This window comes from Dendronephthya gigantea, unplaced genomic scaffold, assembly GCF_004324835.1.
Source record: "Dendronephthya gigantea isolate DGI-Jeju-01 unplaced genomic scaffold, DenGig_1.0 000105F, whole genome shotgun sequence".
Lineage (NCBI taxonomy): Eukaryota > Metazoa > Cnidaria > Anthozoa > Malacalcyonacea > Nephtheidae > Dendronephthya > Dendronephthya gigantea.
The window spans coordinates 519,856-536,127 of record NW_021163115.1 but is presented as its reverse complement, the minus strand read 5'-3'; the positions used below and the strand labels follow the sequence as shown (position 1 = coordinate 536,127).

Here is a 16,272-nt window from a genome sequence, read left to right as displayed (position 1 = left end):
TTTAGGGGGAGAGAAGCTTTGTTTCCTCTCATTTCACATAGGACTAATTATATCCAGTAATCTGTTCCTGACATTTTTCAGTGTTTTGGAGTGTCGGTAGCGTAACAAGCCTGACAATTTAGTCTTGCCATGCAAATTTAAGGTTATTATATACAGTAGCGTAGCCAGCCTGACAATTTGTCCCGCTATGCTAATATTTTGGTGTTTATTGACTGTGAAAACAATAGATTTCTAAAGAAATGAAAATTCTAATAACACGAAATTTACATAGCGGGACAAAAAGGTCAGGTTGGTTTGCCACTGATTATATAATAGGTTTCAGCTGTCTATGAACACTATATCCGCATAACAGGATTAAATTACAGGCTAGCTACGCTACTGATCTTAGTTTTATTTATTCTGCTTATACATGTCTGACATGACTCAGAATTTTAAACTTTAAAACGTATTCAAAAATTCAGAACAAAGTCCCAGAAGAAGCATGATTATAGTGCCACAAGCCTTGAAATTCCATTTGACTGAATATCGACGTATGCAAATTGTAGTGTTTGTGTGCATTACCCTCCATGAAATACTTCAGCAAATTTTTATACTCAGTAATCAGTGAATAATCATTCGACTTCAGTCAACCGTTCACTGAACCTACGGGCTCCAAAATCAAGTCAGATTGAAATAAATAACCTGTCAGGGATAGAATTAACAATGGATTAGGGCGTTTTCCTTCAATCGAATCAAAATTTTGGAAAACTCAAGGCCCTGAGGACGCTGTTTCAGAACTCTCAACTGCAACCATCTTAATCAAATTGCTCAAATTCGAAAAAAATAAATCCGCTTCACGCGAAAAATATCACTAGTGTAAAACCATAGGCGGCCCAGAACTGATCTCACTGACCTCGCGCTACGCTCATGTTGTCTGAACAGTCTTATATTATGACAAGGTTGGCAACTCTCACGCCAAATAAGCTAAAAACGCACGACGGTTGACCCAAACACCTTTACAAAACCGGAAATATTTCATAAAAATATGGCAAATAAGAAAAAAAAAGTACAACACATTAAACTTGAATAATTTTACTACATTTATACTATATTTTTAGCATTCAAATGTATTCCTATGCATGTATAAAACGTGAATGTTTTTATGGTTTCTGGCAAATATATTTCAAAACCTATGCTGGGGACACCTTGCCTATACCTTTGTCATATTTTTAAATTGAGAATAGAAAGCTTATTGGCTCTTTTTAAACGACAGCCAATCAGCTTTCTATTCTCAATTTAAAAATATGACGAAGGTATAGGCAAGGTGTCCCCAGCATAGGTTTTGAAATATATTTGCCAGAAACCATAAAAACATTCACGTTTTATACATGCATAGGAATACATTTGAATGCTAAAAATATAGTATAAATGTAGTAAAATTATTCAAGTTTAATGTGTTGTACTTTTTTTTTCTTACTCGCCATATTTTTATGAAATATTTGCGGTTTTGTAAAGGTGTTTGGGTCAACCGTCGTGCGTTTTTAGCTTATTTGGCGTGAGAGTTGCCAACCTTGTAATAATATAAGACTGTTCAGACAACATGAGCGTAGCGCGAGGTCAGTGAGATCAGTTGTGGGCCGCCTATGGTAAAACCGGCTTTATACACTATGCAAATTTCCTTGCAAACATTGCAACGTATAATTTTGAGGGATGTTCATTTGTAAAGAGTGTTCGCATTGCTAAAGCCTAAAGGCCTATTTTGACTACACGCTAAGTTGTGTGCAATTATCATTCTGACGAATGCAAAAGAGGGCCTGTATGCAACAATCTTTATTCATATTGCCGTGTTCAAGGCGGAATTTGAAACTACTTTGAAATATACTCATACTTTCACATACGCCAGGGTACGAATCGTATACGACAGATCGCATAGTGTAAATGGGCCTTAAGAAAACGTTAGAAGATCCTAAGAAATGTTCAACTGTGACAACTTTAGATGCCTTAGGAGTAGAATTGCGTTGCACGTTGCAAGGAAAGTTGCATAGTTAAACCCCGGCTTAAGGGTGAATATCGGATTTCAACTTGCAGAGAATGAATTCGCTATAAATCGTACTGATTATATTTCCTTTTGACAGAAAAATAAATTAGTTCAGCTTGACTGTTCTCAATTATTCAAAAGAAAATATGCAAATATTTCGCTTGCAAACTACTGTATTTCTCTGCAAGTGAATATCCAGCCTGATTGACAACGCATGGATTTCTGCAGTCGAAAAATCTCGCCTAGATATCAAGCTACCGGATATTGGATTTCTCACTGAACTTTAGAGCATCTTAAAATGAAGTCTACACAAAAAGATAACAGAAATGAAAAGTATACAACAAAGTGCAGTAGTGATCAAGATTATAACATCGGTGTTCACCAGAATTATTCCAGATGTAGTGATGTACGTAAATCGTGTCGCACACTTATGAGGTGCCAAACATGACAATATTATACTGCTAAAATATTTACGGCTACTCAAACAACGTTATATTAAAACACCATTATTTATAGCTAAAAATATATTTACGGCTATCAAAAATATATGTACGGCTATCAAAAATATATTTACGGCTATCAAAAATATATTTACGGCTATCAAAAAAATATTTACGGCTATTATTGAGCCAGCTTTTTGGCTCAGCGGATTACCTGTCAATCAATTTCAACTTTCAAGTACTATATCTTCTTTAAAAAATGGCGGATGGTATAGTGGATTTATACAAGATATTTCGTGAGGATATTCCTTCAATTTTTAACCAGGCTTTGCGGAATCTTTATTGCAATGATGTCAATGTTTTAGAATATTTTGAAAGACGACTAGATGATCACATCCATGTTATTAAAGCCGTCATCGATCAATGTTCACAAACGAGAGCCAACGAAGAGTTGGTTGAGCTTTTGCTAAGTGTTCATCATGAAGTGAATTGTTTACATGAAAATATACAGCAGCTTTGTTTTCAGCATAGAGATTACCACTCGGAACTAGGGTTTGTGTGCCCTGTCGAACGATCTGAACATGCCGGAAGACCAAGATTTCAAGTGCCCCAAAGAGTGATTTCTGGTTTGTATGACATTCATCGATCGTGGGTAGAGGTTGCAAGGGAGGCAGGCGTTTCTTACCGAACAATTTTACGAAGACGTCACCAGTATCAGCTGCCTGTGGCTGAAACTCGGGGTCCAAGAAACTCTTTCTCTGAAATTTCTCAGGAACATTTGTGTGGCCATGTTAGACAAGTCTTACAATTACTACCTCATGCTGGCGAAACCTACATGATAGGGGCTTTAAGAAGCCGAGGAATTTTTGTGCAAAGAAGGCGAATTAGAGAAGCTATCTACACTGTTGATCCAGTTAGTCGGGCATTGAGGCGCCAACAAGCTGTGACCAGGAGAACCTACAATGTTCCTTGTCCAAATGCCCTATGGTATGTTTTTTCTCCACCACCATTGAGTTTGAAGGAAGGATTTTAACTTGCTGATTACACTCTGATGATAATTTGAGCTCACAGTGGAAAATGCAATAAGCTAATTGAACTTCAATCACACAATAAATACCAATTTTCGTTAACTTTGCTATTCTTATTTAGGCATGTTGACGGCCATCATAAACTTATTCGCTGGAGATTGGTCATACATGGAGGAATCGATGGATTTAGCCGCTGCATAGTTTATTTATGTTGCAATACCAATAATAGGGCAGACACAGTGGCATCATTGTTTGTAAATGCTGTTGAACATTTTGGCTTACCATCTCGTGTTAGGTCAGACATGGGCACTGAGAATGTGGATATAGCAAGGTACATGTTGCATCACCCTGATAGAGGGCCTAACCGAGGGAGTATGATCACAGGAAAGAGTGTTCACAACCAGAGGATTGAGCGCCTCTGGTTGGATGTGAAAATGAATGTGGTTACTTACTATCGTAACATATTTTACTACCTTGAACAATGCAACTACTTAAACCCGACAGTGAACACGACTTGTTCATGTTGCATTATGTGTTCTTGCCACGGATAAACCGGTCTCTGCGCGAATTAGTAAATGTCTGGAATAATCATCCTTTGAGCACTGCCGGAAATCGTTCTCCACTACAGTTATGGCACTCTGGAATCAATGCAGTTACCAACTCTGATTATCGTGCTGTTGATAGTATCTTTGCAGCCCAGGAGGACTGGAATGATTATGGGATTGGTGGTGGACCCCCAGTTGGTGGTGACACTGATAATTATGTGGAAGTTCCAGAGGTCAACTTTGAACCCACCCAAGAACATTTCAAGAACTGCAGACCGTGTTATTCCATTGTCTGATGATGGTAACCATGGTATAAACCTATATTTGGCTGCTATCCTCATAGGTGAGCCCAGAAGTTAAGACTGGAAACTGCAATAAGACTTCAATAAGACTTAGCAGATTCAGTTATACATGCAAGTATTTTCAAAGTGTTCGGTTTTTAGAAATTAGCCTTTCCAAATTTTCCACTATACTTTATCGCTGAACTGAAATTTCAACTCTGAAATTGCCTGATTATCAACCCCTAAGCTAAGCCTAGTCAGGTAAATTTTTATGATCAAAGATGAAAATGTGACACTCATTGTTTGTATATTATCCCTCTTGGGCTTCCCCAAGAAGCAGTGTAGACATTTTAGATTTACTTTAATGCCTCATATATTCCTGTCATTACACTCTTAGTAATTGTCTTAATTGTTTAATACTTTATGCAGCAATTAAAAGTCAACATTCTTTTTGTTTGCAATATAAATATCACACAAAAAAACAATTAGCATCCAAATTACTGCCAGTGCTGCTGATCACAATTTCTAAAACCCAAACAAACATCAACTTCCAGTAAATTTTTATGTAACACATCAAAACTTGATATGCAAAATAAATTTTAAAGCAACCCCATAAACATCAACAACATCCAAACTATTTGATTACATTTTCCCAAAACCTACTTTTGCAAATGACACTGCCTTGTCAATAAATTTTTTAAAACTTTCGTAGCTGGAATGAACCACTGGGATTGATAAGACCATAGGGCAAGTATTTGCTTCAGGTAACAATTTGGTGGTACAATCTGGTTGGTAGGCCACTGTTAACTTTTGTGAAGCTGCCGATGGTAATGCAGGGGAACTTGTCCAGAATTGCACCAAATCGCTTAGAGTCTCCTGGTCACTGGCTCTTTCTACATACAAATTTAAGCATATTATAAATAGTATAGCATTTTAGGCTCAAGAAATGAAAATAATTTTAAACAGGAAATTTTAGTCAACTGGCTAAATTCAACTCACCAAATCTACTAATGCATGTTGGACTACTTACAACGAAACTCTCACCTTTTTCATCCAGTTCATCAATGTATTGCTCAAACCACATCCGTGCCTGAACACATTTCTCATCAGTTGGATCACAGAACTGTAAATGCATTTTGAGCTCATGGGCAGATACATCATTTGAATATGTAGGAAAAACCCGTCTCTGTAATTCTGGGTATCTTTCTAGAAGACACAGCAGATTTGTGCCTGCCACATTAATTTCTCTAAGCCCCTTTCTGATATCATCCAATGCAGGTACTCTCTTTGTTATGACCTCGTGAGTCAGGCAACATTCATAAGCCAAATGTCTTTGCTGTTCATTCACTTCCAAGTGCATAGCCAGCTGCTTGAAGTTCTTCATTTATACAAACTGGGGAGTCTGGAAGGGTGAACTCTGCCAATTTGCTACTGTTACAAGACAAGAGCTAAAAGAGATCGTCAGAAATGTAAGACAACAGAATATTTCAATATATGATGGGAATATGTCGGGGAGAATGGGTTGTTGGAGGTGGTGTCAACTCTAACAATAATTAGCAACTACATAAGTAGTAGCCTAATTATACAAACCTCTTCAAAGTTATTTTTCACAACAGGATCTGGAAAATCCTCGAGTGTGAGGTATTGAACAGCAGCATCACGTCTACCTGTACAAAGGTATGCAATAACCGCAGGAGATAAACCTGCAACACCACAGCAACCATTCAATACTGAATGAAGTATCATCTTTCCCAATAAAAAAAATACACCCCCTGACAGCAGATCATAGTCATGTCGGGGCAATAAATGTCCTTGCAAGCCTTCAAATAGATTTAAACCATCGGAGTGGTACTTAGCCAGTCTCTTCATCAACAGGGAGAATAACTCTCTAGTAGGCCCTCCACTATCTACTCCAAATTGATCTTGAAACTCGACATTGAGAGGTTTTCTTATGTCGAATGCTGGATTCTTGTACTTTCTGATCATTTGAGTAAGAATGTCAGTGTCTCTTTTCACATGCACATCCATATCCACATGGAATGTTTGTAAACCTTCTTCCACAAACTTTTGCAGTGCTGTTTTTGCAAAATTTTCTTCTAATGGTGTATCCCACGCACATTTTTCCAAGAAATCGTCACTGGAACTTTCTCCATCATCAGCTGGGTAAAAAAGCAATTAGCAAATATCTCTTAGAGTGGAATGAGAGGGTTTCAGTTACACAATTGTATAGCATTATGGTGGAATTTCAAACAGAAGCACAGCTGTTATCAAAGTCAGTTTTATTTTGTATTTGGTGGAAAATATATAGAAGTGAACAAAATTTGCTTTCCCCCAGAAGGCATAAAATGTGTCAATATGTGAAATTGGATGTTAATTCCCTGTGCTGCAATGAGAAATCTGCTTCTGATAAACACCAAACCTGTATCATTATCTCGAAGGAGAATGTTAACAACTTTCTGAATATCTCCATTATTTTTGTGCAGAGCTTGTGTAATGCTCTCAGTGCTAATAGTTGGAAACATTTCCTTCAAAGAATTCACTTCCACAACAGAAGACACTGGGATACATTCACCATGTTGTTGATTCGCAAGTGTAGGAGCAGGTGGCATCAGTGGTTCAAGTGAATCTGCTTGGTGTTGTGTCCTTATTGTATCTGAAGATGTCCCTTCAGATTCTTCAGTGTACTTTCGTATGTCACTAAAATAAAAAGAACTTTCGAAAAATTCACCATCTTGATTGGCCCTATATTCATCGTAATGTGCATGTCAAATAAATATGTTGTATTTTCAAATGTGCCTAAAGCTCAAATTGATATATATAATAAGGCGTCGTGAACAAAGTGTGAGTTACCCAGTCCCTGTTTCAAGTGTTATAACAGTTAAACAACTTAGGATTACTAAGGATTATGTTAACTAAAAACTAATTAAGTAAAAAAAAGGTAATTATTTTTGCAAAATGAAAACAAATACACTTACCCTAATTTATAATCATGATAAATTGGTTCATCAACTTCAGTCACCTCGGTTTCTTCCTTTTGTAGATACATGACAACAAAATAAAAAGGCCTTTTTGTCACATACAATTTCAGTTTTGCCTCTACTTTTTCAGTTCTGCATTGCATACACTATAATTATAGCAATTTTTACCCTATCACACCAAACAAGTTTGGCTATCAATGATAAGTTACATAATAGTTACACATTGTAGTCATCTTTGATAAGCATTTTATATTCCTATTAGTCACCCATACTCAGAAATAATTGCATAAAACAAACTTAAAAATAATTTAATCTTAGTAGCTGGGAATAAGTACAATACCTCATCATCATCATCATCATCATCATCATAAGTTGTTAAAGGCACACATGGAAGCAACCAAATGGTTCTTTGAGTAAATATTCTGTTAAGCATTTCACCAGTCAAAGTTTGGTCTGATGTTAACTGTGGTTCAACTAATTCATTTCCTATGCCCATCATTATCTTGAACCTGGAAGAATCCTCTTAATTAGTGTGTTTAGCAATTAATTTCGACTTGAACTGCACTTTCAGATGGTATTTTTTATGTTTGCATGCCATAAAAATTAAAAACAATCACTCTTGAGAGAAGGCCTGTTTTATATCTTGATTTTTTTGCACAACTCAAACTTTACCTTGCACACCCATGCAAACCTCAAAAAATACCCTACCTATTTGGGTGGCCTGACTGGTTTTAATAGTGCATTAGTTGTCAATTTTCTCATGTCCGGAGCTAGCAATGTTTAATATATATTTCCCAGACAAAGACAGACATGAAGTAGTTCACATAGTCATTACTCATGTACGCATAATATTTAAATTTCAAATGAATTTGCAGATTTGCAACTAAAGCTTAAATTTTGAAAGCTACTTACTTCGACTTATTATCCACGTTTATATCGATGCAATTCAAATGCCTCTCGAAAGCCTCTTCTAGTTTCTTAACCACTTCATCCGCAGTCCATAACTTATCAAATTCAAAGGCGTTCAAAACATGTCCCAGGCGTTGAAGCTCTGCTTTAGCCGCACCTCGAACCATCGAATCGCATGGGCGACGAAGAAGCACAACTTCGCGGGTAAATGTTGTTTTCTTACCCGTGTTCTTCACGTTCTTACCCTTGCTGTTGCTGCTGTATGGCTTTTCCCTACTTCGAGATCGGGACGAGGGCGAGGGGCCCCAATTCGTTCTTCGCTGGAAGTGAGGAAGGTCAGGGCTTTGCTGAAAGGAGGACCCGGCTCTGCGAAACAACGATTGGAATTCTTCACGCGGCGTGCGTCTGCTGCCATTTTCGCTATTCTGATTATCAACAGACACGCGAGGTATAACTTCCAATGGAGCAGGATTAGATTCGCTTCTATTTACATGAGGGCTTGTTTCACTGCTTGTTGAACTAATACTGTTTACGGCGTCTTGAAAACTGGGATGGTTTACAACTTGTCGCACTAAATTTTCTAAATTGTCAGATCGACCCGCCATGTTTTTAAATTAGATTTACAGATTTCCCCTTTGCACATGGATCAAATGGATTTATTGATTGATTGACAGATTGAAATTGATTGACAGGTAATCCGCTGAGCCAAAAAGCTGGCTCAATAATAGCCGTAAATATTTTTTTGATAGCCGTAAATATTTTTTTGATAGCCGTAAATATATTTTTGATAGCCGTAAATATATTTTTGATTGCTGTAAATATATTTTTGATAGCCGTAAATATATTTTTAGCTATAAATAATGGTGTTTTAATATAACGCTGTTTGAGTAGCCGTAAATATTTTAGCAGTGTAATATTGTCATGTTTGGCACCTCATACACACTGCATATCGCCGGTTGTAATCTACAATTAGAATCTACCCACCTTTTACAGGAAAATTTCTGCTTAAGACCCACCGTCGAGACTGTTAGAAGTTAGTTAGTTCGTCCGTTAAAAATTTCTCCTTTTTCAGATGAAATAATGGTATCTACCCTCGCATGTGGTTTCATGTTGCTGCTGCTCAAGGAAGCATGGATTTTATGCTTTTGCTCATGCGCAGAACTATGCACGATCCGGGACCGCTGAGCCGGGGGTACTAGGGAACTTAGGCCCCCCCCTCCAATATTTTGCAGATCGAACGTTTGAGTGACTATGGCAAACATGGCGGCAGTGGACTTATGCATTTATTTTCTATGAGCCCCCTCGATATAAAAGTACTCCGCGGTCGCTGAAGATTAATACTTGCAAGAAATTTCGCGTGACCGGTTGACAGCTTTTTCAACATGATACAAAAAAAAGTATCAAGGGCGGGGGGTGACACAATTGCAGCTCTTTCCTCAATTTCCCACTTTTCCCAATGGGAGCTGTTTTTTCACCGATATGTTATATCGTACCTTTGATTATTTTGAAGCTCCTATTCAGGGAAATAGTCACCTTTGGCCAAATTGACCCGCCAAAAATTGCTAAATGAGATATTAATTGCAAGACTTATCACCAGGCATTAATTACGAAATTCATCATCCTTCATAATACCATCGAGCACAAGTTTTCATATTCTTTGTACATGACTTTTTGGAAAAGTCAGTCTTGCGTAAAAAAACAATAAAAATGCCACTTTTTGACAGGATGCCATAATGGTAAAATAACATGAAGTACTTGCTATTCCCAGCTCACATAATTTTAAAATTCATTTGTTTAAATTGTATTTTGTTACATTCACTAATTAATATGATTTGCAATTTTGAATTGGATTGAAAATTTGATCATAATCTTGGTTACAGGACAAAAATTACAACCAAATATCAACTTAATCTTGGTTATTAAGCAATGCCCTCAGGAGAAGTTTGTAAACATGTTCCCAGCTCCAAATTGTTAGGTGCTGTTTGTGTTGGTGCTGTGAGTGGGATGGCAGCTTATTTTGTCATGACCAAGATAAGGTGTATATGTAAACACGTCAGTGACAAATGCGACAATGATGATAAGGTAGGTGAAGTAAAGTTGGCTTAATAAAAATTAATTGCTACAACTACAGATATATGAAACCTAAATTTTTCAAATTTTTCCCAATCAAAACTACATTCCTGCTCAAGCCACTTAATATCTTTATCTGCTTACCCTACTTCCCAGAGCACTTGTAAATATGGCACAAGGGGCCATCATGGTTTGCACAAATCAAGATTTTTTTTCAAATTAGAATCCTTCACATTAATTACTCAGGCCTCGTCCTAACCCATTGATCCAAATCCCCATAATGGTAAATATTAATTTCATGCAGACTCAGAATTTTGCAGTGATACTTTGCCTTATTGTTAGCTATATATCAGCTCAATGTCTCCTTCCTATATTTTGCTTTTGAATTAATTAGAGTTTTGATTTACCTATGTAATAATTCCTTGTAAAGGGATAGTCTCTGTGCTCTAGCATTTAGTTTATCCCTGCCCCTTGGCAGCTATGCCGATGGCCTGTTATGCTCTGCACAATAACAGCCTCTGCTTTTACACTGTACTATTCCCTATTCTTCATTAGGATGACCACCCACGAAAGCTAATTCCTCAGATATGTCAAGAATTTCATCGCAAAGGATGGATGACTGGTTCTGGGGGTGCAATAAGCATCAAACTAGGGTAAAAATAATTTGGTTACATTTCCACTTAAATAATTTCTGCTGCATCTTCTGCTGACCAGGATGATTGTCCGGCTGACCAGTCCTTCAGACCATGCTCGCTCTCCTGCACCATGCTGGCTGTCCTGCAACAAGGATGATTGTCCTGCAGACCATGCTGGCTGTCCTGCTGACCATGCTGGCTGTCCTGCAGATCATGCTTGCTGTCCTGCGGACTATGCTGGCTGTCCTGCAAACCATGCTGGCTGTCCTGCTGACCATGCTGGCTGTCCTGCTGACCATGCTGGCTGTCCTGCTGACCATGCTGGCTGTCCTGCTGACCATGCTGGCTGTCCTGCAGACCATGCTGGCTGTCCTGCAACAAGGATGATTGTCCTGCAGACCATGCTGGCTGTCCTGCTGACCATGCTGGCTGTCCTGCTTACCATGCTGGCTGTCCTGCAGACCATGTTGGCTGTCCTGCTGACCATGCTGACAGTCCTGCAGACAATGCTGGCTGTCCTGCTGACCATGCTGGCTGTCCTGCAGACCATGCTGGCTGTCCTGCTGACCATGCTTACTGTCCTGCAGACCATGCTTACTGTCCTGCAACCATGCTGGCTCCCCTGTGCACCATGCTGGTTGTCCTGCAACCATGCTAGCTGTCCTGCAGACCATGCTTGCTGTCCTGCAGACCATTCTTGCTGTCCTGCAACCACGCTGGCTCTCCTGCGGACCATACTGGTTGTCCTGCAACCATGCTGGTTGTCCTGCAGACCATGCTTGCTGTCCTGCGGACCGCGCTGGTTGTCCTGCAGACCATGCTGGTTGTCCTGCAACCATGCTGGCTCTTCTGTGCACAGTGCTGGTTGTCCTGCGGACAGTGCTGGCTCTCCTGCAACCATGCTGGCTCTCCTGCAGATCATGCTGGCTGTCTTGTTGATAGTCCTAGTTGTCTGCTGACACTTGTTTGTTCAGCTGCATGACCATGGCTGTCATGCTGGCCAGTAGCTATGCTGGCAGTTTGCTGACTGGCCTCATTGTTTCTGTTGACCATTTTGGCTGTTCTATTCTGCTTTAGCCGTGTGCATGGTGCTCCGGAAAATGATGTTTTCATTAGGAGGAACATACTAGTTGTATTCTGACAACATTCCTGCTATTTTGCGCCCTGATTTCATGTTATAACAATGTTTGTTCTGTTTATTTAATCTTCAGGAATGAAATCTTTGTGTCTCCATCTGGTTTATTGAAAGAAAGAGTCAAGGTAGCTATGTTAATTATTTTAGCGACAAGTATAGAATGAAATGAAAATGAGTGCCTTTCAGTGAAAATGTTTTCCTTTGTATATTCCCAAGGCTAGTTCATTATTTGTTTGTGACATTCAAGGTACCTATTTGGATGGACCGCCAGCAAGGTTTAGTATATTTTCTCATATATTCATACACATATGCATACTGTACTTTGTTGCAGATTGAATATTGATTAATTGTTATGTTTTCTGCGATTGCAAGTAGTAATAGAATTTCAACGTTGTCTATTTTAGGCTAAATATGAAGGAAAGTTCCTGCACTCCAATGTTTATGAATGCCTATCGGAAAAAAGGTATTATACACTTCTATTTAAAATGCCTAAAGAGTGAAGTACCGTGCATGTTCTTCTAATAAAACGGCAACTTCGTGGATTGTTACGTAAGGGAATGGCACATAATATGAGTTGTGTGCAAGACGAGTGTAAAGAGACCTTAAAACGTCATGTAATTTATAATCTGTTTACTATGTATCCATTTTCGTAGGTGCAGGTGCTGTATTTCACGTTCATGCTCAGAATGCAGTTATGGTGACATTGTTGTATCCTGGAAAGGAATTTAGAATTGCTCATCAGCAAATGATAAAAGCAATTGTAAATTGTGAAACAGGGAAAAATTATAGGTATAGTAATATCTGACTTGTTACCGCTTCTGTTTGTTTTCAGACGTTAACTTCGTAGCTAAGATAAACAGAGTATTGACTACAGTCTACGTATTACTAGCCTACATTGTTCTTTCGAAGTTCTTTCAAAACATGACATTTCTTAGTGTTAGAAGTTCCGTCGAGCGTTGCTGGAAACGTTAAGTGCACAAATGCAGCCTTTTTCACGGCAATTAGCGTTGCTAGAAACGACCATTTTAAATTTTCATGAGGATCTATTCCTGAAGGATGTATATAGAAAGGTCGTTCAAATCAGAAGGATATGCTAGCCTCACTCTCGGGTGTCACCTTCTTCTGGCGCTAGCATCGTTGCCAAACTCCCCACTTCATTGGCGACACTATTTGAAGTCTTTCAGATGCTTTGTGATTGAGCTCACTTCAAACTCTTTGAATTCTAGCTGAGGTTTTTTGAGGGCTATTAAGTGATGAATGCTCGATGGCCCTTGTGCTTGAAAGACCTTGTCTTTTTTCGAAAGACATTTATGGTCACTATTGCTCATTTTAACCAGACTTGTTGCTCATTTTGACTAGAATAAGGCATTTACTCCTTACTCGTTTAGCCTTTTTTCAACCATCTTAATGACGCCACCAGCCAACCCTGTTTTACTACAACACTGCAGTAGTTGAATGTTCCTTAATAGCAGCCGTGCGATTAAAATATTTATGTAATGATTTTCTTGTAGATATGACGAGGAGCTTGTTATTCCAATAGTTGAGAACGAAAATGAAGAAATAGAGATAAAGGTAGCTATATAGAGGAAGAGATTACCCTTTTTACGTATTTTACCTGTTTAGCTACTTTTGACTTTTTTTTTATCAAATGTAGGATAGTATTGTGGCAGCCATGGATGAATCCGGAGACATCAGCTGTCTTAGTCAGAAATCATGGAATTTATTTATGAGCGAAAACCTGGGTTAAAGCTAAAATAATGTAAGTAATGTTTTATACGAATGTAGACGTTCCTTAGGCTTATAGTTTATCAGTACGTCGCATTTTGGTCACGTCAAACGCAATGCGAACAATAAACCTCATTAAAGGGACATTACGTATATTTTATCATTTTGTATTGTTTCAATTGCATATCTAAATCAGTGATCTTTATCTATAGATACTAGGTGATACTAGGTGGATACGGGTAGTGTCGCAGCTGCTCGCAATAATGATTTTCATTGGGTGAACTCCACAATACATTTCTGTTTGAACCAACAGCATAGCTTCGTTCTTTAGAAAGCATTGAAAAGCATTATCCAATTGCACGAAAGCTTCTGAGCACTGCAACATGTCCCGGTGATACTAGGTGATCCTAGGTGATACTAGGTGATCCTAGGTGATCCTAGGTGATACTTGGTGACAGCAAAACTAACGAGCCAATCGTGTAACTTCCGTTGGCTTTTCGCGTTTGAAGTATTTTTGACAAAAGTATTTGGTTAAAGCTCAGTTCCAAACCACCTAATTTATGCCTGCTATTTGACAGTTAATTAATTTCTTTCCTTTATATACTGTACTCTAGGTGCGAAGCTTACGACTATATATTCGAAGTGGCTGTAAAAATGAAGAGTAATGGATTAGATCCTATGAAGCATACTACGAAGTAGTCGCGACAAAGTATCCAATTGCCGTCTAAAAGATTAACTGAAGAATTTTAGTTAAAAAATAAAAGTTATAAGTTAAGTTAAAAAATAAAATTGAAAAGAATTGAAACATCACGGGAAAGTCAGAGAGGGTTTTTCTACGTGCTCTACATGTATTTTAATTATTGGAGTTCAGTCTTTAGATTCTAAATCAGTCTTAAAGTCGTGCATTGATTGATATGATGGATCTTCGTGTTTCTGGATCGTTGTGTTATTGATCGCTATGTACTGCATACGTGGTGTATATGATATATCTTCTGAACATCAGATCAGTGGGAGGGACGAATTAAATTTGAAAACCCTCATATGTCACTTTTCTTGGCACCCAATATTGTCAGTTACACATTTCATTCTGATGTGCTTGGTATTTCCGGCGACAGCATTCAGACGCACTCCAGAATGTTCTTAAAATCTCTTTACAAACGCCATTTTCAAAAAGCTAATATATAGTGTCGGTATCATTTTTGGTTTGAATATTGATTGTCAGAACGATGTTACTGAAAGCAATTTTAGACCGCATCTAACGACCAATTCTCGAATTAAACTAAAATTTTAAAACTTGGAAAAGCTGCTTTAAAGGACATCCCAATATGATACAAAATTTCCATACAGCTATATATTCGTTCAAGGTTAGGTTTCGTAACCGTACTTATACTATACCTACTCATAACACATTTCGCAACTAAACTTTCATTCTGATTGTCCTCCTAGTTTAGAATTTAGCTTCATATATAGATCTAAATCTCATTGATATTATCATTCAACCAAACAGCATTCACTTCAACTAGCCACTAACAAGCATTAACTCAAAGACAAGTCCGTTCAAATTATTTGTTAGGCAGTCACCGACAAGCTTACAGTGTCAGGGGTTTAACTTCAATTTCAGTGTGTTTTTTTTAATGATCACATATTAAGACACAAGAACGGCTTTGTAACATGATTTTGATGAGCTTTAGTCTGGCTGTCGAATACTCTTCAATAATAAAAGACAGCGAGTCTGGTTGTGAGAAGAAAAACCAATACCAATAAAATATTTTAGCACTAAATAGAAAACAAAACATAAACAGAAGGGCAGAACATCTTAAAAAATGAAATTAAAGTGTACAATATATTGCAAGGTCTTATAATATGAACTAGTTATGATCCATGACACTTTATAATATAACATTTATAATACGCGCGTGCTGATTGGTCAAAAAGCGTGTTTCTATAACTATCGAAACACGGAAAATTTTTTTATTTCTTAACTGACACACGGAAGTCCTAAAAAATGAAAATATCACGAGCTTATCCTTGTAAGTTTCAACCAAGAATCTGGTTTCCTAGATTTTTCCAAAGGAATTATCAACAATGAGAGGCAGTGGTTAGTTATAATTTGTTTTTTCAGCCGTATGATTGTAAGCTGATTGCTCGCAAAACAAATATTTTTAGTCAAGGAAAGGAAGCATTTTGAAGAACAACTCTTAAGGATTATGAAGTCATGCAATGGGGTAATGGACTATTGAGAAGAATTATCGTTTCAAAGCAGATTTAAGATGGGACTGAGACCCGCCGTTCCTGGTTTAAACATATGCACAAAATTCTCACGCTTATTTCGAATATCATATTTCAATTTCGAACTTCTAGAAATAGCTATGAAAATCGTGCCAGAACACGACAGATCGGCCCACAAGGTGACTTGAACATGAGTATCCCACCTGAAACACTTTCCATCGTGACCGCGAAGATACAGAAGTCTGGGGCGATGTTTGATTCTTTTATTCGTGGACATAAA

The 16,272-nt window shown here is 38.0% G+C and overlaps 3 protein-coding genes and 1 pseudogene across 3 annotated transcripts; 2 read left to right on the top strand and 2 right to left on the bottom strand.

Moving 5' to 3' along the window:
* Window positions 1–2,630: 2,630 nt before the first annotated feature.
* Window positions 2,631–4,326, top strand: LOC114534730. Its single transcript, XM_028556197.1, has 3 exons — window positions 2,631–3,444; window positions 3,607–3,988; window positions 4,114–4,326. The coding sequence occupies exons 1-3, from the start codon at window positions 2,717–2,719 to the stop codon at window positions 4,324–4,326; spliced, it is 1,323 nt and encodes a 440-aa protein (XP_028411998.1). The 5' UTR covers window positions 2,631–2,716.
* A 484-nt stretch (window positions 4,327–4,810) lies between these two features.
* LOC114534748 (E3 ubiquitin-protein ligase UBR5-like) lies at window positions 4,811–5,661 on the bottom strand. Its single transcript, XM_028556222.1, has 2 exons — window positions 5,356–5,661; window positions 4,811–5,204 (listed from the first exon to the last, which is right to left on the bottom strand). Exons 1-2 carry the CDS (start codon window positions 5,444–5,446, stop codon window positions 4,954–4,956), a joined length of 342 nt encoding a protein of 113 aa, XP_028412023.1. The 5' UTR covers window positions 5,447–5,661; the 3' UTR covers window positions 4,811–4,953.
* On the bottom strand, window positions 5,652–8,810 carry LOC114534729. The gene is made up of 6 exons (XM_028556195.1): window positions 8,202–8,810; window positions 7,630–7,798; window positions 7,287–7,342; window positions 6,731–7,008; window positions 5,902–6,470; window positions 5,652–5,759 (listed from the first exon to the last, which is right to left on the bottom strand). The coding sequence occupies exons 1-6, from the start codon at window positions 8,801–8,803 to the stop codon at window positions 5,652–5,654; spliced, it is 1,782 nt and encodes a 593-aa protein (XP_028411996.1). The 5' UTR covers window positions 8,804–8,810.
* A 1,182-nt stretch (window positions 8,811–9,992) lies between these two features.
* Window positions 9,993–14,630, top strand: LOC114534746 (annotated as a pseudogene).
* Window positions 14,631–16,272: the final 1,642 nt, after the last annotated feature.